At 35.2% G+C, this 26,532-nt stretch overlaps 1 protein-coding gene across 2 annotated transcripts in view; it reads right to left on the reverse strand.

The window, feature by feature from the left end:
• Nucleotides 1-26,532, reverse strand: part of LOC129576177 (uncharacterized) — a 125,322-nt gene that overhangs the window by 66,464 nt on the left and 32,326 nt on the right. For both annotated transcript variants that reach the window (XM_055460844.1, XM_055460843.1), the window contains exons 2-3: nt 25,662-25,720; nt 11,055-11,196 (exon numbers count right to left, since the gene is read on the reverse strand). In XM_055460844.1, the coding sequence (XP_055316819.1) occupies nt 11,055-11,057 (3 nt within the window). In that variant the 5' untranslated portion in view covers nt 11,058-11,196; nt 25,662-25,720. The remainder of the gene's footprint in view (nt 1-11,054; nt 11,197-25,661; nt 25,721-26,532) is intronic.

The following is a 26,532-nucleotide window of genomic DNA, read 5'->3' on the forward strand; positions in this document are numbered from 1 at the left end:
TTTCATTTTGTTTATGTAACAAAAATTCTTGCTGTATGATATTGCGCAGAAAAAAAAATCTTGAAGTGGCTCGTCGCAATCATTACAAATACTTTTGCAGCACCAAATTCATTCCCCATGGTCCAATCCTTCATACACGCGCTCTACATTCATTGTATTGCAGCTAACGTTGTTTATAAAGAAGATAAAGTCTATGAATGGACTTCACCAATTGTGAAATGTCAAATTTATCAATGAAAAATTTAAAATGCATTGCGAAATTCAGTACAAGTGAAATATTTGTCTACTAAACTTGCAACCTGCGGCAATTGTACTGAGTTTACCATTTGAAATCATTTGAATCGTAACCAATAGAATTTACTGGGTTCAATATATCTTTTGAAAAGATTCTTTCCTTATGTGTAGCAAAATATAAACTCGCGTATAAAGTTGGATGATTGAAAAAATATTTTCCATATCACTGGAAGTGAATAATATGCGCTTCTACCCAGCTAGATCAGACTGAAAGAAATATTTCTTTAAAAAATATTTTAAAAAAATACCTTGTGATACATAAATGCGGAGGCGATTCATTCATTCGTTCATTCGTCGAATCGTTTAATAAAAATGCCGGGACAGTAAATGCTCAAAGGAGAGAGAGCGACAAGAATGTAAGGCATAATACCATGAAATGTGATATAAATACACATGAATTAGCAAGGCTTTGAGTATTTCGAATTTAACGGCGCCTGAGCGATTCCAAGGACATTCATCGGAAGCAAAAGCATAGACCAGCATCAGGCACGTAACCGAATTGGAGAATGTAGAAAATGTGGGCAAAAGGAGCAACAAAGTGCAAAAATAAATCAAATATTTATTTCAGTTTGCAAGACGGAGTCATGAAGGTAGCAGCGCAAATCATTGGAATGGATAAATTCTGGAGAAAATGGGCCAGTGTATATAAAAACACTTAAACACATTTTGAAAATTACCAATAACCATTTTTCGTCTTCTTCTTCTTTGCAAAAGCATACGCACTTGACTCATTCGCCGCATATAGTCGTTTCTAAATAGAATCAAACTACCTATGGACTGGGGCCCATTCGATCCATTTTCATTTTAGGAAATAGCAATGCTTTTTTTTCTTCGTACTTTCTGTCCCGTAAACAGGCTGTTATTTGTGGCATTGCCTACTTTTGCCAATGCATTTTTCTTTTACTTTATTAACACATTCGATCCGTCCCCGTCGTTTTCGATTCCGTCAAATTTGGGAGCCGATATTGTCAACTCAATTTTTTTTTTCCTTTTTTTTTTCTCGCAGGCACATCATCAAAAAAGGGGATCATATTTTTTGTTTGCCTTTGAGACATTCTATGCACCAAATTTAACAGAAAATCTGTAAATGATATCATTTCGATGCGGCCGCTTTTCCACAATTCACATTTACTTTACATGTTCTCAAGTCAGAACATTTACGACTGTTATCGTTTACACAGTATTTCCGTGCCGTGGATGGTTCATAAATGGGGAAAAAAAGGGAAGCAATGCAGCCTTTGCAGATGAAACGACATACTCACAAGGTTACAGCAACAAAAATAACAAACAAGTGAGAAAAAAAAACTTTTGCGTGGGTAAGAATGTTGTGGGTGTGTATTTTATGCGCACATATTTAAAAAGTCATAAACATCATGCGATTCACATCGTGCCAGCGTTTAATCGATAATGCTTTGATTAACGTCCGACGGGCACCAAATCCATAGTTTGCACATTGCAATCCAAATTAATTTGGATTCGTCAATATTTACAGCAAATTTCCACATCTGGATGGATGATCTGAAAGTTGTGCAAATTGCATCTTTTGATCTCGCCATTTATTCATTAAAGAGATGTTATCTACATCGTTGGCTACCATTTTGTTTGCACTAGCTGAACTGGAATCTATTATATTGACACTATTTCTGCTCGATGAAATAATTGAGGAAGATATTGCTATCGCTCAATAAGATTCAGACACTGTTCTGATTCATCCGTTCGAAATTTTATAAAAGATGCAAATAACAGTTAAATTTTGTTATTTACGGAAAAATTGCATGCATATCATGGATGTTTTTTTGAGTCAATACAATTATTGAACTACAATGAATTGAATCAAATACCAAATAAAAAAAAAATCCACCTTATTGTATGGACCACTGTGAAAAAAAAATGTCGAAAATGTGGAATGTTTTTCCAGCAAAATCCCGATTAGAAATGGTTCGTTGTGGGAGTACGGGATGATTTTTCCACATTTTTCACCGTCCCTGTTGCTATCAAATGACAGCTCTCACTTCAATGTATGCATATATTTTTCAGGCAAATAACAAAACAGAAATGCCAAGGCTCTCGCCGCTTGATAATGATCGAATCATTTTGATTTGACTTGATGCGGCAAGACCTTACATTTGTTAGATGATTTGAGAGAAAAGCAGCTCGTAAAAACCAAGTAGGTATTTTTCATTTTGGCTTCGCACGTTCAAAATGCGTGAATCGAAATTCGGTTGTTTTCCATCGTTTTTCTACGTTTCTTTTTTCTCTTCGACATTTAGTTTACGCTCGTATCATTTCCATTTTTCGTCATTTACAATACACGACCTTAAGGGCCACATACCTTTTTTTTTTCTTTATCGTTCCACTCTCATTTTATATATCGGATTTCGTTTCGAATTCTTTGATTACTATGATATGCTGGCCAAACCAAAATGAAATCATTCTCAGAAAACTTAAAACACAAGCACATTCGTTTTGTAAGTTCAATATAAGAGCAAAAGCGAATGATGGGCGAAAAACCTGAAAACATCCCGTGTTAAACGTGTCACGCAATGGGCTATGGCGAAACGGAGATGCTCTACACTCGTACTATATAAGAGTAAATGGAGAAGGAGCATTGGTACGTGTGATAGGGTTGATATATTACGTGAATCGATCAATAAATTAATGTACCTAATTTTTAACGAAAAAAAAAAACACACACACACACACACAGTGGAGGCTTGCTCACATTTGGCAAAAGGTTACCAATTTCATGGGTGACTGCAACATCAATTATTTATACTTTAAATGTCTTGTATTAAGTGAAAATGAGAAATCATTTGGGGCAACAACAACAAAAAATCAATAGAAAATTCCACGTAACGAGTGGACATTTTTCAAATGGTTCATTTTCTACACATTCAAATTGATTTTCGTTTCGGTTTGCAAACAAAAACATTGTCCAAATGAATTTTCTCTATTCGTTTGCTTCTTTTTAGTTGTCTTCAAGACGAGCGAATCAAGCAAATTGGCATTACGAAGCTCATTTCGAAAATTGAACCGATTGTGGGTATTTCACCACTTTACACCACGGATTTGTAGCTGTCATGGAACATAACCTCAAAAGTGGTTTGATTTGAGAAATATTTGGTGCGCTCAAACATTCTGAATGCACCGCACCACATATTTCTTAAATCAACCAATTTTTAAGGTGATGTTCCATGACAGCTACAAATCCGTGGTGTAAAGTGGTGAAATACCCAAAATCAAGTTTTCTGAGTGTCTACTCCTAAAATGGTGATTCTTGAAAATTACTTCAGTCAACCGAAGACAAAACATGGAATATACAAATATGTCGAATGTACCTTAAACAACACCACCTCCACAGATTTATTTGAAAATGTCTTTTCTGAAAGAGTTCTCTGTTCTTATTTTCTTCTTCAATCAGTCGGTCAATACAGAGAGTCAACTCTTGTTTATTCGAATGCGTTAACACTCGAATTCGTTTAACGTGGTGTGTCTGGACAACATAGATTTATTATTTTCCTCATTATAAGACCACTTATCTATCTTATATACGTTGTCTGGCTTCGTGAAGGAGAAATGGAGAAAAGATGAAAATGCGAATAAGCAATACAAATACCGTATTCCGATCGCGTAATATTCGCTGGCAATCTCCAACACTTGAGTGAGGCGTGTGTTTAGATGTCGCTTTTCGCTGACAACTCCTCTATAAACACAACTGATTTTGCCACTGTCGTACACGACACGAAATAAATTTGCTATCGTTTACAAGTTTTAAGAAAAATGTTTGAAATAAGGTCAAAGCGTTTATGTTGCAGCGTCGACACTTTTTCGTTTATCATGCGTTAAAGTTGTAGAGATCCATATATATATTCAAATAGATACTTCAATTCCACTACTGTTGATGATGTATGCAAGATTTGCGATGGAGATAGAGAAAGTTTTATTTTTCTGTACAAAAAATGCATTTTAAACAAATCGACCCATACAATTTATTGCTTTCATCATTTGGTATATATCATTTTAGAAGAATAAGATTAACTGTCCTTGCAAGAATTAAAATGATGAGCTTGAAGGAGCCAGATTTTATCTGATGCTTCTTTTACTTTTATCTTTTCTTCCTTTTGTTTGTTTGACGATATCAGAAAACCTTTTGAAATGATTTACACCAGACCATTATGCCATGTGTAATATCAATTTAGTGATTCTGGAATTGGCATGTCGGCTGTCCCTCTCCACGATTCATTCAATCACCGAATCATTCACTGCAAATAAAACAACCGTCATCGCTGGGTATGATTCATCTTGACGAAGTTTTGAAATAGAATTACCAGATTCAACGGCGTTTTTATCTCGTGTTCTTCTTCTCTCTCTCCCTCTCTCCGTCTCTTGCCAAATGTACATATTTTATTCGAATGTGTAAGGAAATTTGTCCCACAGACGCAAAGCATCTAATTTTGCGGCACTAGAAACCGATTCCGACTAAAAACGGAAGAAAACACAAGAAAACATGGAACAAGACATATCGTTTCCATGCGCAATAAATATAAAATGACATTCAAATATAATTTATGTTTGTTCGAATTGAAACGATTTTACCAACGTGCATGCCGCACACACACACACACACACACAGAATACCGAAGAAAAAACCTCACGAAGACAGCGAACGCAATGCTGAATGGTTCTATTTCATTGATTACATTCTGTGTGTGTGTGTGCACGATCGACGGAATATCCTGTGTGAAGATTATATCTCTTCGTACCACCCCTGCTGCTAGTTGCTGTTACATCTTTTTCTTTTTCTTATTTTTTCCCTTCATCTTTCACACTTTTTTCGCTCTCGATGCAGTATAGCGTAGCGTGGATAATTTGCTGACATAGCAAAATAGCAAACTCCCAAAAAAATTTTCCACATGAAATGAAATTCGAAACATTTCGGATAACAAAATACAAGAAACAACAAATAGCAAATCAAACGCATCGAAGGGAAAAGTATTTATTTCAAGTTTTGATGTCGACGACCACTTGCCGATCGTCGTGCAAAGATGTATCGTATCTTTTTTGTTGCTCGTTTTTTTCGGGATTCCCGCACTTTTTCATACGTTTAACACAAGAATTTAAAAAGAAAAACAGAGCATTGGTATTGAGTCTGTAAAATGTTAAAACTTGAAAAATCATGGATATCTTTGTGTGCGATGCTATTATTGTATTATTAGTCAGATATGCTAGTCATTGACTTGTAGTTAATATGTATACAATGAATGAAAAAGCGATACGTTGTCCAAAAATTCTCTAATGCTAAAGTTTCCACCGAGAATTTCAATTTATATGGACAGTCAAAAACGTATTCGGCCACTGATAAATTGTTTTTTTTTTCTTCCTATTTTTAGACCTTCCTGTCTCCGAAAATGTTATTTATCAGTGGAAAGAACTATTCAAGTGACTGCTTTCATCCATTTAGAGCATTAAAGTTGGTCCATCCACGCACGGCCTACAGCATTCAGTAGAAATATTCCAAAAATCATTTTTTTGCTGAGCCATTCCATTTAAAAAGGTTAAATATAGTTTTGAATGCCTTGGAGAGTCTGTGCTATCAGTAGAACTAGTAAGAAAAAGCTTTTGGATCGTCTTCAATTTGACCAAGCCGCTAGAAATATGAAAAAAAAAACTGAACAACATTTCGAATCGTTTTTTCGTTCTGGGAAGGTGGACACGTAAAATACTTAGTTATGTTCTTTCCCATTTTGCATTCAAAATATTCCCAAATTTCGAAAACTCAATGAAAACAAATCTAGAGTATTCACATTTTGAATGAACCCCCTAGTAAGAGTGACATATGAACTCATATAAGAAAACCAATTGGTCCTACCTTTGCTAAAAGTATTCCATTGTGTTGATTTGCAATGAACGCTTTTATTTTCTTGGATCATTTTTGAAAAAAAAAATAAAATAAAAATGCTCCGAACAAAATACCTTTTTTCTTCATAGTCAATTTGTCTGTGTATGTGTCGCTTTGTTTACCGCTAGAGAGAAGTTTTGGTTTCTGTGCACACATCGATTTAAAATGTACCTTTTGGACGGTTGACTTCGGAACGTCACAAGTGTGCATTAAATCGACCCGAAAAGCTTGATTTGTCTTCAAATTACTCTTCGACACAATTCAATATTTCTTTTCAATGTTGCGCGACGGTTGGATGATCAGGTGAAAAGTGTGAACGAGAAATATGCATTACCTATTGGCATTGTGCTTTTCAAATGATTGTGTCGCAACCATGCCAAATGATGCAAAGAGTGCCAAATGGAAGGGCTATTTTTCATCGACTGCTTTTTTTCCATATTTTATCACAGCCATTTACGTTTGGTTGGGCTACCTTCGCTCTTTAAATGTGTCGTTCGTTAATAAAATTTATTGAAAAACTGAAGACTATTCAGTGGGTTCATTTTTTCTCAAATATATCCAATATTAGTGCTTATTTTTTACAACGTCAAATGAAACTGTACAAATTGTCTGAATAAGAATTTATATCAATACAAGAATTTTGATGGATTTAAAGAATGGCCGCCGATGGTAATAAGCTTATGGGATCAATTTTATTCTCCTAACAAGTTTATTGCTTAATTTCCTTTTCAATGCCTTGATAGTATACAATGATATTATACTCAATGACTTGATAGAAACGTCGAAAAAATTTTTTTCCATTAAATGTCAAAAATGTTGACTCCAAATTTCAACAGTTACCAATCTTCAAAACAAAAACCCTCACAATTTCCACTAAATTGTGCAAAATCATAGAAATTTACATTCCATTGCATTTCGCTGCCAGCGTAGCTCATATATGGAAGGTGTATCTTCAAGAAAACATTGGGTTGACTAGGATTTTTGTTTATATTTCATGTCGATCACCTGTCACCACGGGCATGGTTTGCGCTGCAAAATTGCTGCGCCATGTAGTATCGGTCATCATCGAAATGGACATGTGTGACGACAATAAACCAAATAATGCAAAAGTACACGATGGTATTGAGTGAATGTTTTCAAATGTTTGTTTGGCTAACGCAAACCAATTCAAACATATAATGCGCATCATAGATCGGCGGCCAGACGATTGACGTGTTTATCCGAACAGGTGGGCAGTAAAAACAATGATAAACAAGCTCATATCGACAATATTTGTGTTTAACATGGAAAATGAGAATTGAAGCGATTATTTGTGTACGAAAAGTATTTCGGAATCGAAATATAAAATGTATATGAAACGCTAATGTGCATGGCAATGCGATGTCTAATCCAAAATACTTATTTGCTTGTGCACTTTTGTGTTTCGTCACCATAATTCTATCTATTTCAAGCTAAACGAATGCAAGCATTTTCGCCAGACAGACGAAGTACCTAGACTATACATATGTTGTTAGCTGTATAGCGCTACGTCTGAACGAAATATACATTATGCACGAACTTATATTGAATGGCGGACTCACACGAATGAAACTGCTGCCGCTGCCGCTGCCGCTGCTCGCTTGCTTCAATGTATCGGTGACATGTTCGATGCGAACGATATTTGTGATTGTGTGTACAATTCTAAATGTCTGCTTTTTGCATACATTTTATTCAATGCAAGATTAGAAATCAGCCACATCAACCGCACACAGGGCTGACGTCAACGCAAATATGGTGTAAAGGGGAATATGCAAATATAATTAATGGTTTGGTTTCAGACTTAAAATTTTAATGCTTTAAATGCATTAACATCGAAATGCGCATGGAACTACATATGTACATATATGTATCAACGATGTGATCATGTTGGCACATCGATTTACATAAGCAAATATTGAGCACGCACACTATCGTCTCACTGATACTCGAATGTATTTTGAAGTACGGCGCTTGAAATTTTATTGAACAAAAACTAACGCGGTGGCGCACAAACTCCGATTAGAACAAGTCGAATGAATCAACACACATTGATGTAATGCCAACTGAATTTGGCAATTTAAATTATTTATAACAGGAATATCGTATCGACGATCATTAACGACTTACATGATTCTTCCATCTGTCATCTGCACTTTAATGTCCACATTCGATAATATCGGCCCTATCCCACTTATTCTTGTCATCCTTTATTAGCATTCAGTTTGGAGTGTTTGATCCATACAGAGGACAATTTAACCTCTTAAAATACCCAAATGGACGCCATTTATTACAATTTCATCACGTTTTTATTATTTCTTTTGTGCGATTTCGTTTTTTTTCAGTCCAATTGATTAGTTTCTATACATTTTTTTATTTCAGAACCAAGTGCTACACACTAAAATTTAGTTCAACTTTAGATTTAGTTTTATTGCATTTTTATCCATTTTGAAACTAGAAATTTCATGAATCTTTCGTAAATTCGCTGAATATTTTGTGAATAAAATAAATATAAAAGCCCCTAGTTCGAAATTTCATTCGTTATTCTTTTAACTCAGATGTAAATACCTCCCATTCTTGAATAACTTCGATGTATTTTGCAACTTGGAAAAGTTTCTTTTTGGCATATTTCACCGGATCCATTAAAATGACGAATAATCATTTGCAAGTTTTAATTGATTTCAAAGTGTCAATGAGAGATAACTTGATCGAAATGTCCAGAGTATAATTAAGCTAGGCTGCTGAAATATATGTAAAAAAAAAAATAAAAATAAAATGAACGAGCGTAATCCATCTCAATGAATTGTTATGGATTAGTTTAATGGTCGAGAAGAGGGCAATCAATGGGATTTAAAAATCGTTATTTCACACTTTCAATACATAAATGTCGGTGGTAAAGTACATTCGAGCTCATGTGAACCATTTATATAAACATAAAAGGATTTGTTAAAAAATTACGTGAAACACACATCCGTCATAATTTGGTTTACATTCCCAACAATAACAATAATAATTAAAGGCATTTTGTGTTGTATGCCGTTTTTAGCCGGGTTTTTTTTTCTACACGCACCTCATTTTGTCCTTCTTTTCCATTCGTTTCGTTTTTCGCCAAATGGAATGGAATTGAATTGCGCGCCTCAGACTGTATAAGCTATTATATATTGGTTCCAATGCCAGTACATAGTACACTATTATTAGCAATTCCATTCACAAAATTGCCATCATGATTGCTATGTACTTGAAAATGAACATTCGCATCGCAGATCTGATGAATAATTGTCAAAAAGTTGTCGATTCTTTAATCAACGTTTTAAGTACACGGCACATTTCCTTCTTAATGGCAAAATAAGGATTTACGACACGAATAAAGAAAACTTTTTCTATTTGGGCGTCATTTCATTTGCGCTCAAAAGGCAATCAAATGGGAATGAAGGAGAGCGCATGAGAGTGGGTGAGCGAGTGGGATAGAATCAAATGGAGCTAACATCGTTTTACATTTTCACAACATGCTATAATGGGGCACCGTACGAATGAATGATGGCTGTTGCACATTTTGTGATAATGAAAATTCGAATATACGCGCAAAGTTCCCGCCCCCCCCCCCCCCCCCTCTCTCTCACACATTATTCTCAACGTAATGCGGACACAAATTGTCGCTCATAAATACTTCACACGGAATATTGTAATCAATCATGTATTGTTGTTTTAGGTCGACAATGGTGTACACGAAACTGAACAGAACGGCCCATGGAGCAAGAAAAAGAACCATGGAAAAAGACATTGCCATACGATTTTGTGTAGTTGAAAATTTACTCTGTTTTTTTTTTATTCGTTCTTTTTTTTTTGAATGAAGTTCTTTCATATTTGATTACGTGTTTCTTAACACACGATGCCGAGCCGCAATAAACTGCTCAAACGGAATCATGATAAGAGAAGAAAAAATCCATGTAGAGTAAATACGCAGGAATATTCGCAACAACGATTTTCATTTTGTTCTTAAAAGAGAACGGACCATGTAATATTGCAGGTTAAGGAAAGGTGAACAATGACACAAATATGCGCCATGCTACAGATAAGCTCTGACGATGATGGAGTATCATTGAGAATCGCGTACAGAAAACGAAAAATTATCACCGTTAATATACACGTACGCATAGAAATTATAATTGCAAATCGGTCTTATACATACTTTTCTTCTCTGAACGCTTCTATATAGCAATACTTGAACGATGAAAAATTGCTTCAAAATTGTTTCAAAATCTGAACTGTGAGGTGTAACCATGTTAATCTAATTTTATATAAGATTTTCATGGTTGCTTTTGAACACCCAATCGATAAATTACGTCATTTGTACGACTTGACATCGAATTGCTTTTCTTTACGAGCAAATATTTAACTACCTGGGCGTTTTTACCGTACCATTGTAATTGACTATGCTAATTTAACGCTGGCGTTCGACTATTTAACATGTTGAGTTAGAGAATATCATGGTAATTAAAAATAGATTTGCACAAGGAAAAAAAAGAACGATTAAAATGCCATGAAAATAAAACACAGCCAACCGAACATAATTGAAAGCCCTTTTTCAATGGGATGCCAATGTATATTGCTTCATAAAATGTTGTTGATAGATATATAGAAAAAATCTGCAAATTTTCAAACGCTTCAATAAGAGCCTCGCTCTCACTCAGTGAGAAATGTGATCTCTTTTGCGAGTTTCGATTTCGGTCAATATGAACGGATTCATCGCTTTTTCCTTTTATATCTTCTTACGTTTACAAAGTTATCGAACGAAACCCGGTTTTCAATTGAACATAAATAAATTGCAAATCGTAAAATGACTTACCATTGAAGGCGTTTATGTGATTTCCTTCGTTGGTTTAATTATAGTCTTTTGTTATGTCTAAAACATATGGTTTGGAACAGTTATTGGAAGCTCGTAAGCCGATAGTGCATTTGGCTGCAGCAAATCAATCCAATTCTGCGATCTGAAAATGAAATAAACGAATGGATTAGAGTGGTTTCCTTTAAATTTTAGTTAGTTAACCCTCAATTGCATAGGACCAATGGATTTTTAAGTATAACTTGAACTAGTGGAGCTAAAATTGAACTGGAGCTGATCATGAGGCGGAAATAGCACCAGATTTCAAAATTGGTTCGATATTTAGTTCCAATTTGGAATTGCTTATTACATTGATGTGCCCTTCGAATTTTAGGGCGCTGTAGCCGCCACAATTTATTTTGAAATCTCAGAAGCCGCTGTATGGAGCTGATACTGAAATCTTGATTCGCAACATTTTTTTGTCTCTATAAGTACTCTAAAGAGGAGGTCATTACAAATGAAAAAAAAAACACTTAGAGAATTCTTTTCAGGTACAACTTCAATTGCACCACCCTCTGTCTATCTGGTGTTGAATGCATTTCTATTTTTTTTCGTTTTTCATCTATTAAATTTTTTTTTTTTTTCAATTTGAAAATGGGAAATATTCGGTGATTGAAAACGACAGTTTGGGGAAATTGCATGCTTGGAATTAAATCATAGGAACTGGTTTCAAATCACTGCTTTTGAAGGTTTATAAGATGCAATGATGAACTACGTAGATGTCATCCACGTATTCGATTTTTACATCGTTCGGGAAATGAGCTTGAATGTTGTTGTAAAGACGTGCATCGAACATAGTCCCGCAACCGTTTCCCACTTCAAAAGCTGTCAACGAATGAAAACCATGGGCAGATGTCAGTAATGAAATCTTATGCTAGAAAACCTCGAGAACTGTTTCATTTTATTTCTGAGTACAGTTCGAGCGTGTTCAATGGTCAAAGACATGCGGCTCTCAATGAAATTCGTTTGACCCCGAATAGACTTCTCCAGTCTCAATTACTGAAATCAGATTGTCGTAATTTTCTATTTCTCTTCATTAAAGTTTGTTTATCTGCAAGTGTGTGACAGAATGGAATGCAACTAGGATTTTAAAACCGTACATTTTGTGGCACTTTAGAAATATTCATGGCATTTTCACAGAAGAAATTGAAATCTAAGCAGTATGAATGTCATAGAAATGCTAGCACAAAAATATATCGTCGTCTACCGTGTCATCTATTGATTTTCCCAAAGACGATTTTGGCTTTTGTCTTCGGTGGATACTTAATTCAACATGAATGGTAATTTAACTCTTTTTCGACATGAAACTCAGTGAAGCTTCATGCAAGACTTGAACCGAAACTAATTTAGAATTGCGAAATGGTAGTTTTATTTGCTTGCTAGCACCCCATGAAATCGTTCCATCTTATTATTAGGCCAGTCTATTATTAAGCCCACGATAAAATACTATTATGCTTTATAATTTAATATTACGCTGGTGGTTAGACTTCATTTGCGATTTTTTTCAATTCCGTGTGCCGTCAACGTTACATCGTTTCGGTGCGACGTATAAATTTCCGGTTTTCGCCGAAAAACATGCATTCCAATTGTGAAGCACAAGCACATATTTTTCTACCGCTTATGCATAATATAAGGACTGGCGGTACGATAGGTTATTATTACCACAATGTGAATTTATTTCTTCCCCGTACTTAAAATGCATTCACCGTCGCCAATTGATGCAGCATTAAAAGAAAAAAAAACTTTTGTAGAAGAGCTACATTTTGTTGTTGCTTGACTTTGGTTCACAAAAGTTTGTCGTGTTTCATCGTGGCTGTACAGTGTACATATTCTACGGTATACTGTGCTGAGTTTTTCGCTTTTTTGTCCATGTTTGAATATTATTTGCAAGTAAAAAATAAATAAATCAATGGTCTGAATTTCGTCATTCTTCAAACTCATTACAACAATTTGCTTGATTGGCATTTTAGATTACTTTGAGAGATATTTGCGCGTCTGAATGATTTTCAGATACTTTGACTAATCGAAAAGTTACGATTTATTCAATGTAAATAGGCTATGCAACGCAATCAGGTACTGTTCAATACGTGCCCGATATATTTTTACGAAGTCAAGGTAAGTACAGCGGTTGATGCGTTCCAGTACTCGCTCTTATCAACAAAACTACGCGTTGCGCAGGCTATCAATATATTCTTTATTCTTTTTTCTTGGATATTACTTGAGTAATAAACTCAATTGTTCCCTTTTTGTAAACTTTTATTACAACGAACATGTTTGTTAATCTTCAAAATCTCTGTTTGATGTTTTTGTACAGAATTTTCGGCGAACAAAAAATTTATCACGAATTCCATGCCATTTCCAACAATATGGAAGAGTGAAACTATATTTCAGTGCATAAAATGTTCATTGCAAATGGACAGATGAATTTTCTGAACAAAAATGATATCTTATCTCTCAGCACCGTGATTCTTTCAACCGCGAAACGTTCGTTTCACTCTCGCATTTTTTATGTACAGAACTATTTATAGTGGTATCATAAATACTTGATTCCGTTTCGATTATGCAATCGTGAGCATTTGGTGGAAACTATTCATCCATTGCAAAATACAATCGTTTGTTTACACACAACAGTTTGAAAGCGAGAGAACGAATCTGGAGCTTATACCGTTCAAGCACATGAGATATGACTGACCGATAAATTGATATGAATTCCTTTCTTGCTCTCGGGATGAAACAACATTTTGTTTGAGTCGAGAAGCTGTGCAACATTTCGTTCGGAATCGTTTGCTTGGCCCATAATTCATAATGCGCACACACACACACACACACACACACACATTCCCCTGTATTGCATATGAATTGCAAATCCTTTTATAATCCACACTATTTCTTATTCAATTCATCAGCTTGCCATAGACGGAAGGCAATCTCTGTGCCGTATATATCCGCTCCATTTGAACAAGATACTTTTTTTTCCGGCGAGAAAAAATATCGCCTCAACCGACTATACATTCGAATGTTAAAATACGGTGCTTTTATGAATATTTTTCCATTCGTAGTAAATAAACAGAAACGACAATGACAATGTTCTTTCACTACATGAACACATCTGCTTTCAATACGTAAAACATTCAGTGTTATGAAACATTTGGCTAAGCATAAGCACATTCATTTTCATTTTTCAATTTTCTTGAGAACTGCTTCCATGGGGTAGCCACACAATGCGGCATATTTATGAATGCAAAAACTGCTGTCTTGTTTTAATGCTCGCACATACACAACGATGTTTCTAATTATACAGACAGACTCCAAAACTCTTTTCTTTCACCACACAGTGTACAAAAACCATCTGTTTGTTTTGTTTCTGCATTGCGCCGCATATAGACGAGACTCGTATTACGAGTGGAATAGCTGAATCGGTTGTCTTTTGATGATAGTTAAATGTTAAATTTATTTTCAGTGATTGCATTACAGAATTCGAACCAATCAGACATTTGCGCTTACTTAACAAAAATATGTGAAAGATCAACAGTTGATTGGGTGCTATATACTCTCTCTCTCTCTCTCTCTCTCTCTCTTATAATTATAATTGTCAAACTACAAGCGTCATAGGTCATCACGTGCATGGATTGACAATACATTCAAATTGGCATTCGCATATGAATGAACTAACTCGATTTTTCATTAGTGCGTTCAAGCTCGAGAATATGAAACTTAAAGGAATCGAACGAATAACATTTAGCTACAAATGTTATTGTTAGCATTGAAAAGACTATGTTGCAAAGGTCCGAGTGGTGCAAAGGCTATTGAGTTTCGGCCACATTAGTACATGGAGAAGAGTGTAAATTATTTGCGACTCTAATTGAATTTGAGAAAAAGTCAGAAATCATGGTTTTGTGTATGTAATTGCTGTGATGTTTGTATTGTTTACAATTTATTCTTACATTCTGCCGAAGAGACCTTCTCATTTGTTCAAACATTGACCACATCCGTCGACTAATTTATTTTCATTCATATGTTTACCCCACTTGAGGTTTGCATATACACACAACACAAAAGTATATTCAATTCCATTGCATTGAACGGTGTGTGTAAGTTTGGTATTGTGCCAGAGTTTCCATAAAAAACTTGCTCCAGTGCAGTGCCCTTTCGATTTTTCATTCAAATTTCATTTCAATAGGTGCATATTACAAGTCCAGCGTAAAATTTTACGTTGCTATGATATTTTTATGATTAGAATTTCTATTTGTTCTGTACAAGTACTTTGGCTCAAGTGATGTTTTAAAGACCATCATATGCTAGTTTACCAACATATATCTCCCTGTGTCGGTTCGTGTTTTAAACATTGACAAAGCATTGTGGATGTGCTAACAAAACGTAGAACGTACTTTAAATTCTCCTTTAATCGATTTTAGCGGTTGGGGTTACTATTAAATCTGTTAATAGATGTTTCACATCGCGAAGTCTTACAACTTTTCTCATTTATGGTGTTGCTGTAAAGCATTCTTAAAATTCGCATTATATTACATTCTCCCATCCATTCTCATCGTGAAAATGAAGATGCATTCAAACTGGATTAAAATAATTCAACATTTCTCTAGCATTTAGCTTGAATAATCAGACCTTCATTTAGTTGTGTGTAATTATTTGTGGATGAACTGTAAACAAGTCGGTGTATTAAAGCCGAATGCCAGAGCTGTATTCATTTGAATGTGAACAAAACATTGCCATATCACTTCGTATTTGATCACAAATTAACTTGACTATGTACATTATGCCGTTGGCCAGTACTGCTTTTACTTCATTCTCATTTTTTTTTTCGACTGCAAAATGATATTTCTGCAATTTACATTTTTCCATTCATTCCGTCTAAATGCATAGCATCTGAATCAAATAAAGCGCATTCAGTCTGGTTTTAATTTTCTTGCAAATGCTGTGTTGCGTCCATCTATTATTTATTTCTCCGTAAAACAGATCCTATTGTATTGCGCGCTTTCATTCAGTCTTTTCCATGGAAACGTAGCAGAACTATAAACCAAATGAAAACACTTGACGCAAAACAGTACAGTAGACTGTCGATAATCCGAATACAGTCAGTCAGAATATTGAAGTTTGAAGAGTATTTATGAGTGTGTGAATCTTGTTTAAATATATATGTAAAATTTGTCATTTTTTGAATTTTCAAAAATTTAACGCCAAAGAGAAACGACAAAGCGACAAAATATATACTAGTCAACGGCTATCAATCGATCTGAATTATTCAAGGTCTACTGTATCTGCTAAATACTATTTAGATACCAATACATTGTAGATGCAACGTTCGTTTTTAAGTAAATACAGTTATTCATCATTCAATCAACGAATGCTCCTCTTAAAATCATTTTCGAATATTTTTTACTTTTAAATGAATGAAAAATATTCATAAATATAAGAATGACAGCCATTTATTTCAATTCCACTTCATGTGGGCCACCCTGTATAGGTAAATATGTGTACGTTCTATTTATATATTTTACGGGTGTTTTAAGGGATTTTCTCAACCTATATAATTATTTTGTCTGCGACAACTTTGGCGTTCTAACCTCCATCTGTGACCATCTTTCTCAGTTTGTTTGGAATTTTCAAATCCTCTTATCCAATTCATTGGGTGTTTGCGTATAAGTCTACATTATATACTAGCATTTCTTTGGCCGATGCTCCGTGTTTCATTATGTACTACTATCATTCAAAGTCCAGAAATATCGTTGGCCGAATTGGTTTTTAGTTTTAATGCATTGGAGACAAAATATTGGTTTTACAACGGTTATGTGTTCACTAGACTTTTTTTTATGGATTAGAATCACGGTTTGAACGCATCCAATGCTGGTATATATCAATTTGGTTGCAGTCATTTGTATACATCGAGATGTGGAAATTGATTACTAATGCATGGGACGAAATCCGATTCTTTTTTAGAAACAATATACATTTCAGGTTAATCGTACGAAGTGTGTCTGTAGGACATTTCATGCGGTTTCGATTTTTTTTTTCACTTTATTGTGTGCAACCAAACGAAATCGAAAGGAAGATGCGTTACAACCGAAGTTTTTTAGTTACAGTCCAAAACATGAGAAAAACATAATTTTTCAGTTTTTCATCCGTTCTCATCAACTTTCGGTTTTTTTTTAAATATTTAAAACAACAACAATTCAAATCCCTATCGCTCTTTTTCAACTAGAATGTATGTCCCATTCTTTGAACATTTTAAATTTTGCGCAAACTTTGTCGGTTACATTGCGTCTTACTACTAATGGATGCGTTTAATATTATGGGATTTGGCGCTGTTGTGCACTTTAGTACAATATAAGTTTGGTTCATGTGCTCAATGTACGATGTTTGCCAAGCAACGAAACACATTTGTAATCTATGTTGTCACTTTTAAAGTGCTAATGGTCAATCCAGTTTTGAAACAATGCCAGTCCTTATTTTGCCTTGTTTTCATTCGGATTTTACCTATTTCCACCCTCAATTTCATTTACGTCTTTTTTTTTTCAGGTTGTTAAATGTTGAAAACTCTTTTAAGCCCTACATTAGCGGTCTATTCGGAACGTGATAAACATATGTATGTATGTCCAATGTCCATAGTATATAATAGAGCAGAGTTTTATTTTGTTTCCTTTTTTTTTTCAAGTGAACCACCTCGGTGAGTGAATCCATCTTATATGAGAATATCAATACATCGTTGTATGTGTAATGTGTGAGATTGTTCGGGTGTGCAGAATTACCCTTTGAATCCGGATTGCGTTGTATTACGGTTTTCTTTGCACGTCTGGCATATTTTCACACATTTGAATGGATTTCGTAATGAATAAATGAGAAAAAATCCACCTTGTTCAATTCATATAGACATGATCGAATACAACATGTGGATGTATCGAAATTGGAAATTCCCTATTTGATACAACAATTTGGATTAAGATACAGAATTAAAAACACATCTACAATTTTATGCATGAATATTTTAAAGAAATAATGTCTTTCGTGATAATTTTCAATTGTTCCGTTGTAGTGGGACGAATGTTCGAAAACATTATTAATAATCGATAATTTAATTCGCATTCATCATTTCGACTTAGAATGAAGCGGACTCTCAAAGCTTTTACATATAAGGCTGTGAGAATGAAAATGGCAATACAGGAATAAACATTCTGAAACGCATCAAGAAAAAAAATTCGCAAAAATGAATCATGATACTCATTCAGAACTCATGATTCACTTTTGCGAATTTTTTTTTTCTTGATGCGCTTCAGAATGTTTATTCCTGTATTACCATTTTCATTCTCACAGCCTCATATGTTAAAAAAAAACTCACAAAATTTATTCAAGACATGTGTCGTTTCTACCTTGAAGCTGGCGATCGATTGCCAAAGATAGATTTTCTACCATTTTCTGTGGTATCAAATGACACCCTAAAAGCAAGAGTTAAACTCTTGAGCAGTGCTTCTGAAACTGACACAGAAAACAAAGTCGTGAAAGAAGGGAACAAATAAAGTTACCAGCAAAAGTGGCACAGCTCAAAATTGAGTGGAAATAAGGAGAAAAAGCATTTTATTGGTATTGAGAAAAGATAGCGATCAGATGTCTTCGGTATAATTGTAGAAGATTTTCAACTATGTCAAAGACACCTCATCGCTATCACATCTTACTTACAAGAAATATGTGTGCTTTTTCTCATTTCCAATCAACTTTGAACTGTGCCACTTTTGCTCCCAACTTTATTGGTTCCTTTTTTCCACGGCATTTTTTTTCTGTCTCAGTTTGAGCAAAATGTCCCATAATGTTTAACTCTTATTTTCATGGTGTCAAACATAGAACTCGTTGATTTCGATTGCTGTGCATTTGGAGTACACAATCGGCTGATCTGTTGTTTTCTTCACTTTAAGCAGAATGACAAATCGTTTTGAAATGCTTCCACATTTGCGGCTTTTACCAAGTATGAATAGAATAATTTATTTATATTGATCCCCTATCGAATGTGTGTTTGATTCATTCATGCGATAATCGCTTGAAATAGTGTGCCCCGCTTGTATGCGGTGTGAAGAGTTGATTTTCACACACCGAACACACACATATGCGATTTCTCTTATTCACCAAAACGTTTCTGCACTCAGACAGCGTACACCAGTTATTGCAAGTGTGCGACACACAGTTCAGCAAATGCATTGTCAAAGACATTCGGTTTTGGGTAAATTTCTCACTGTGATCTATCTTTATCAGTGCCGTCATCCTTCGACGGCGTGCACCATCGCCATACAGCAGCAACCGTATTTGGTGTGTTACGTGTTTGAAGAGTGGCACACACACACACACACAAAAACTGGTTATTAGCATACAATCCGATTCTCAATCCGGTCACAGGAAATGCGTTTTCTGGCCAGAAGAATGAAAACCATTTACGGCTTTGAGTGTTTAAATTGATAGAACGGATGTGTCCGTAAAAGTAAAATTGGGCAGATGAACGAGCAATGGAGCAACACAATAGACCGCCCATGCATTTTAACTATTCGACAAACTGACATGCAAATTTTCCGATGCTAGCCTGAGAACATGAATAATTTACTGTACTTTGCGTATGTGTGGCATATGTGCATGTGTGTGTGTGTGTGTGTGTGAACGGTAAATGGAGGCGACCAGGAAACACATTTATAAACGAATTGACAGATAGTTGGATTATCTAGACCTTTTGCATCAGTTTTCTTATAACCAATTCGCTGAATATACACCAACTGGTCCACACGCTTATTAATTCATATGGAAGAAGTTTACGTCAGGTTAGAGGTTTAAGCCATTTTCAGTAACTCTTATATTCTTATATACAGTTTATCCTTAAAGATCAGATTTGAATCAATTAATTTTTTCTTATTTTCTTATTTTTTTTTTCTTTTTGAAAGACGTGTTGTCGTAGTTTTCAATGAATTGGCTGACATCAAGACGAAAGCTTTCATTATCGAGTATGTATTTTTCTATTGAAAATCCATTTTAATTCACTTCCCACTACTTCTTCAGTTAGCGATGTAGCCATTTTAATCGTAGTTGAGACAATGTTTTGTCACCAATTTATTCATCGCGCTCTATGGAATGGTATTGTGTCATGTCACTTAATATGTTTCTCCTGTCAATGCGTAGTTTTGGTTGTGTGGCATCATTGAGGCTCATATTGAATTCATCTAGCCAGATTTTACACCACACCCCAGCGCACATATAGTGTGGTAATTGTGGGTTTTTTTTCCCTCCAACGCTGTTTCGTGGCGTATGTGTCTGATTTGTCTATTTGTGCTGATTTGTCGCCTACATGCTAGTTTCGTAAACGGCGCGAGCAACAAAAAAAGAAGAGTCTGCTGGCAAAAACATATACACACATTTTATCAGGACAAAGCGTCACAATGCTACACAAAAAGAATATCGCTCAATGCTTCCATTGTATACGATTGTGTAATCGGCAATATTCGCGCTGATTTCATCGTTTCCATAATTCTGTGGAGATGTGTGTGTGTGTGTGTGCACTGTATGTCTATGTTGATGTTTCAATGCGTCGAATGCCGATTGCTCGAATTAAGCGTATCGATGTGTGTATGTGTGTGCTATGTATTCACCAGACAACATACACACATTCCGCCCCAGCTAGTTGTATTGTGTAGAGACAATGCAAATGCTTTATTTTGTGGAGTATTTCTTTATTCCATGTTATTTTATTCGTGTTGCATTGCACATTGCCCAAAATGAATAAAATCCCGTTTTGTATATCGGTTTTAATGTGGATGCCATTCCAGTTTTTGTGGCTCCGGTCATTGTTTGGAAACAATTTTACACAATGTTTTGCTAATACTTTGCCGCTTTGCAAATGTATTATAGTTCCTATTTTTTGTGTTCACTCTGACACCCGCCTTCGTATTCAATACACTCATGCTCGCACCATCGCTCTATGTTTTCGTTCAATTAAGTTCACTTTTGGTTCTCGCATATTTTTATGCAGACAGCAGTCAGAAACGATTTTGTTACCGAAAAATGCGCTCGTGAACATCATGTCGATCGACTGTCATTGACGTTGTATGTATGCATGAGCCCCAAACGTGTACAAACACGCCAATTCCAATACACGATTCGGATGATAATAGGATTGATGGATATGAATAGAACACCAATGACACAACGTATTATCACGTCGAATTTACTGTTCGACGGTACTGAGCTCGATTTTTTTTCTATCCTTTTTCCCTCTTTCACTCTCTCCCTCTTTCTCTCTCTTTCTCTCTCTCTCTCGCCTTCCCAAGATCCATTTTAATGCAAATACGGTTTTTAATCGATTTTTATGCACTTTTGTTGTACTTGTTATTGCTACTACTGCTACTGCTACTGTTGTTGCGCAAGTGGCGGAATGATTTTGAAATCGAGAAACGAACACTGCGTAAAATATATCGGGATGGATGTGAACGGCATGGAATTGTGAAAGGCGAATTTCAAATGGATTGAAAGATATTCAAATTAGTGCACGGCACATTTGCAGCATTTATCGTATTCGCATTTGCTTTATTGCATTCCATCCTATTCGGAATGGTGTCGTTCAGGTAGCAATTGTTTACGCCATGAAATATTCAAGAGATGCATAATTTTTTACATCGTGCCAATATCGATATATCCAGCCAGCCAGCCAGCACCAACAGCAGCAGCATCACAGCATTTTGCGAATGCAATTCAATATTTACCATCATTCGATAAACATTTGACAAGTGTAATAGCACTGAAAATCACAGAAAACGATGTTCTCTACAATTGAGATTAAAATTTAACTTGTGTTTTGCAATCAATTGAACTGATTTTGCCGAACGAGCATCCGCTCTGAGACATCAATCAAAATGATTTACAAAGCAAATGCATCGATTCGGATTTTCTGACGAATTAACGAAATCAATGTAAGTTTGTGCTTAAATGCTACAAAAAGAAATTAAATTCCAGACATCAACTCTTTGCAAGGTAAAAAAGATACGATTTCAAGAGTATCAACCAATTTATTTAGTGTTGCGTTTATCCAATCAAATCTTCTTGCAATAGAAACGCACGATGGAAGTTTTTCCATCGAAGGGAATGCCATTTAAAATAGATTAAAAAAATATTTACTACATTGATGAGCATTTCATTTTGTACGTATGTGAAAAATGGAGCATAATTTCGAAAATCAAAGAAATGTTCGGAGCCAAACCACGAGATTTAAAATGGAGATTTTAAGGAATCTTCACATATTCGATTCTTCAAAATCTCCATGTGAATTCTACAATGTTGCAGCTTTGGAACTATAGTCATATTGAGTTTGATCGAGAATACACAGTCGAAGAATATATTAAAATGCTAAGTGTTTTCACGTTTTACACCGCGCTCCAAAATCGTTCCGATCAATTGTACCTAGCCAAATGCAAAAATGATTTCAAATATCAAGAGTTGCATAAGGCATTACATAACAAGCCATCAAACCCAGTTAAAAATGGAAGAACTAGCACACATTTCTGGATTGAAATTAATGCTGAATTTAAATAAATCGAGAAAAACAATGCCGAATGCTTAAGAGGAATTTAATGAAATTTAAATCAAATTAAAGCATGAAAACATGTTCCATTTCCACTCGTTTAGTCGAATTTATCGGTTTAGATATGCTCTTTGTTGTGGATTTCTATTCTGCCGGTGTAATTTTTAAAATCGCTAAATCGGTTGGTTTATTTTTGCTAATTGAATTTTTGCCACTGCCGCACACACATATACACCGTTCGTCCATCCGTTCGTTGCGAAGAGAAATTCACTTTGCACGAAATGTCTATAAAAGTAGTGCTTTAAATTAAAAGCTATCAACGTTTACAGCACAGCCCAGCATACGGTGGATGCATGGTGTGGCGGAGTGGTGCATGCAGTCGATGAATCATGACTCATAAAAAATGCATTGTTCGTTGCATTCTCTTTTAATTAAAATGTTCGAATCAACTTCAAAGCTCTAATTTCATTTCAATTACCCCCGAAATGTAGAATGGCAAATTTTTCGGGACGCTGATAAAAATGGGCTAAATCTCATTTTGCCTTCAATTTGTTGTTGGTTTCGCTTGGTTCTTCTCTCTCTCTCTCTCTCCTGTAAATAAATTAGCCGCACACACATCGATGAATTTATTTCGTTTACACGAAAATTGGCTGTTCAACCATTGCAGAAAATATCCGGTGAGTGCATTCATATGCAAAGAAGCGATGTTTTCGTTTAGCATCCAAACACGGAAGTAATAGATGGGAGGCGTAAATCCACTGGAATATCGTAACAATAAATGAAATTAAATAGTAAATTTTGTTATAATTTTAGACCATTGAAGCAAATAAAACGCAATGGAGATTCTTGACTAATTAATGTTGAGATTCCATCTGAAAATAATATTTCATGGTTTCAATTATCACCGTTTCCTGTACGATAATGGATGATCTCGGGATTAAAATGACTTTCATTCTGAGCACATTTTTATCGATCCAAAGCAAATTTTATCATATATTTTTTCCTACAGTTAGATGGTTTTTTATACATTTAATTAATGCCATGAGAATATAGCATTTTACGTAGTGACAGTTGTGTAAAGCAGCAAAAATCAAGCCGAATGCATAATAATGGTTGGATGCCGTATTTAGCCCATGTAAATGAGTCACTATCTACAAACAAAAAGCGGATCGGTTTAATTTTGAAATATTCATGGGCCGTTGTAAATGATACAAATTTGTCGCTCTCTGCCGAAATGAGTCAAATGAAATGCTGTGTGGCATTACGTGTCCGTACGAATAAATGGTACAAAGTTTTTGGGGCATGTGGTTTAAAGCAATAGTCCATAGGATCGAATACACTTAAAGTGGTAAATGTGAAAATCTATTTCTTGTGGTTTTGTTTCAACAACAGACAGAGATAGATGCAAACGCTTTTCGTCGGTATTCCCTTTTTGGCTATGGACTGCTTCGGTTATTTTTTATTCCTCATTTAATTTTCGATTTCTAACGGAAATGTACACGGTTGGCATTATTCAATGTTTGTTTGCTACTCTTCGCCAATTTATCCTGAACGACGATTACAAATAGCATCAACGGGCTCCGATCTATCTCTTTTCTTCATATCTCTCCATCTCTTTTTCTCCCTTTCTCCACTGTCTTCCTTCTCTTCCTTCTCTTTCTCTTACTCACTCTCTTTCCCACTCTCTCCTTCTCTGGTCTACTGCATTATTTACACCCTAAGCGAAAACAAAGAGCAATGTGCGTAATTGGACGTTCGTGCCAACTTGTGCGTATGCATGAACGGGATGACATAAAAAAAGATAACTTTAGCAAAACTATCATGGCGTAGGACACAAATAGCAAACGCTTACAGAATTGATGGAATAGAGCAAAACTAGCAAAATGAGTAAGAAATAAGATTTTTTTTTCAGTGACAAACACTTATTTATCTATTTAAAACATGAAGATAAGACAGTTGACATTCGAGGTCATGTTTGTCGCCATCAAACGCACATAATATACAGAATATTTACGAAAGGATAGCGAAATTAGCAGAAATTATTCGAAGTAGTGAAAACAGTGAGAGATATTTCAAATAATCGGAGGAATTAGCCATACAGAGTATTTGTGTCAACTTCATGAAAACTTTATACATGCATATACGCCGTATATCTTTGATGTGCATGTGTATTCAAATGCCAGTAAATGTGTAAATAGCAGTAAATAGGAAAGAAGTGGTTAGTTTATTAAACTAGTACGTGTATGGACTGTAATCCAATTCTAAGATAAGCACATCTATGTTTGGCTAAACCGACATAACAAAACGCAATAATATTCAACGGTGAGCGCTTACAATGAATTCGTCTCTAGATCCATACGTCTGCTGTTTTGTGGTTGAACCAACATTTTACGAGTGACATAAAATCATGAGCTTTTCATGTAAAATATTTTTTTTTTTACTTCCATTTTGTGTGTCTACATCAACATGGAACCTAAGTTGAACTATTGAAAGTTGTTTAGTTTGTGAGCGTATGTTCGTAATTTGTGGTGAATCACTGAAATTCAACTTGAGGCTTGATTATTGCGGCATTTTCCCTTCGGTTTGCTTTCGAAGCACTTTTGGTAATGTCAAACGCAAACATTTCTACTGGAAAAAGGGAAATTATTACTATGATTAAGAGAGATCAACCAAAAAATAGTTTATAATTTGATAGCTTTAAACGATTGAATCGATTTTATGCTTGAGGTCATCAAATCTCTCGATTAACAGATCGATTTATTTCAATTCCATTCATCCTTGTGCCGCTTTGGCACTTTGCTAATAATAAAATTACATGATTTATTGCTGTATATGATGGCCTCTCACAAATGTAAAGATGAACCATTTTTTCTTTATTTTGAGCACGTTTTGTATTACAAATCAATTTCTTGATGTTTTGATTTCTGAGCATCCACCAGCCCATGATCGAATGAAGGTTGGCCTTGGTCGTAACGTTCATTTGGGTTGATTAAACGAATATTAATGGAAAATACCTTTTTTTCTGGAGTATTTGTTGATTGAATGATAAAATGTGGTTCATCGAGCCTCTTATCTGTAATGAAAACCAAATCAAATACATGTGAATGCGGTGGTAAATAAATAGTCGACTATAGTTATAACTTAAAAGACTGAACTCTTTTAATTTTGTGCCAGCACATGGCACATACACATAACATGTTATTTTAGCGACTGTTCTGATCTGCAAATAGTTGGCCACTACTCTAACATGGGGTCAGATTTTCTGTTAGCACTCGTGCTCACGTGTTCTCTGTTTTTATTTACGTTATTTTGTTACAATTCCCGAGTACGATTTCCATTTTCTTCTCTAATGTTTTAGTGCTTTTATAGTTGGTGCAATTTTATTATTTTTGCCCGAGTTTGTTTGACAAACAAAATGCACGAACACATTGAGAGAATGAAATAACAAAGAGCAGACAAATCGAAGGCTGAATAGTGGAGATAGAAGAGAGTGAGAGAGAGAGAAAAAAAAATGTTTGTTATCAGGTCCAAATTGATTTTCTGGTTCACTAGAAATACGAAAAGAATCAAAGTGTTATTCACTTCGTTAGGTTTTATTGTGTTAGCACCTAGCGAATGTGCGCACTCAAACTACCTACACCCCAGCTGCAACTGAAATTACATTATCGAAGAGTTAATACATTTTCACCATGGTCACACATCGGGTTTGTGTGTGTGAGTTCATCTACGATATAATTTGATAGGCGTTAAGGCAAATGAACAAACGAAAAAGACGTCAACAATATCCGATTCGGCAAAAACCGTCCATGAATCAATCATTGCACCAATGATAGCATCGATAAAGTAAGACACGCGCTATACTCAATTTGATACGAACAACTTGAA

This window comes from Sitodiplosis mosellana, unplaced genomic scaffold (assembly GCF_009176505.1).
Source record: "Sitodiplosis mosellana isolate CC-2019 unplaced genomic scaffold, AAFC_SMos_1.0 Smas_scaffold_6181, whole genome shotgun sequence".
NCBI classification, from domain to species: Eukaryota; Metazoa; Arthropoda; class Insecta; order Diptera; family Cecidomyiidae; genus Sitodiplosis; species Sitodiplosis mosellana.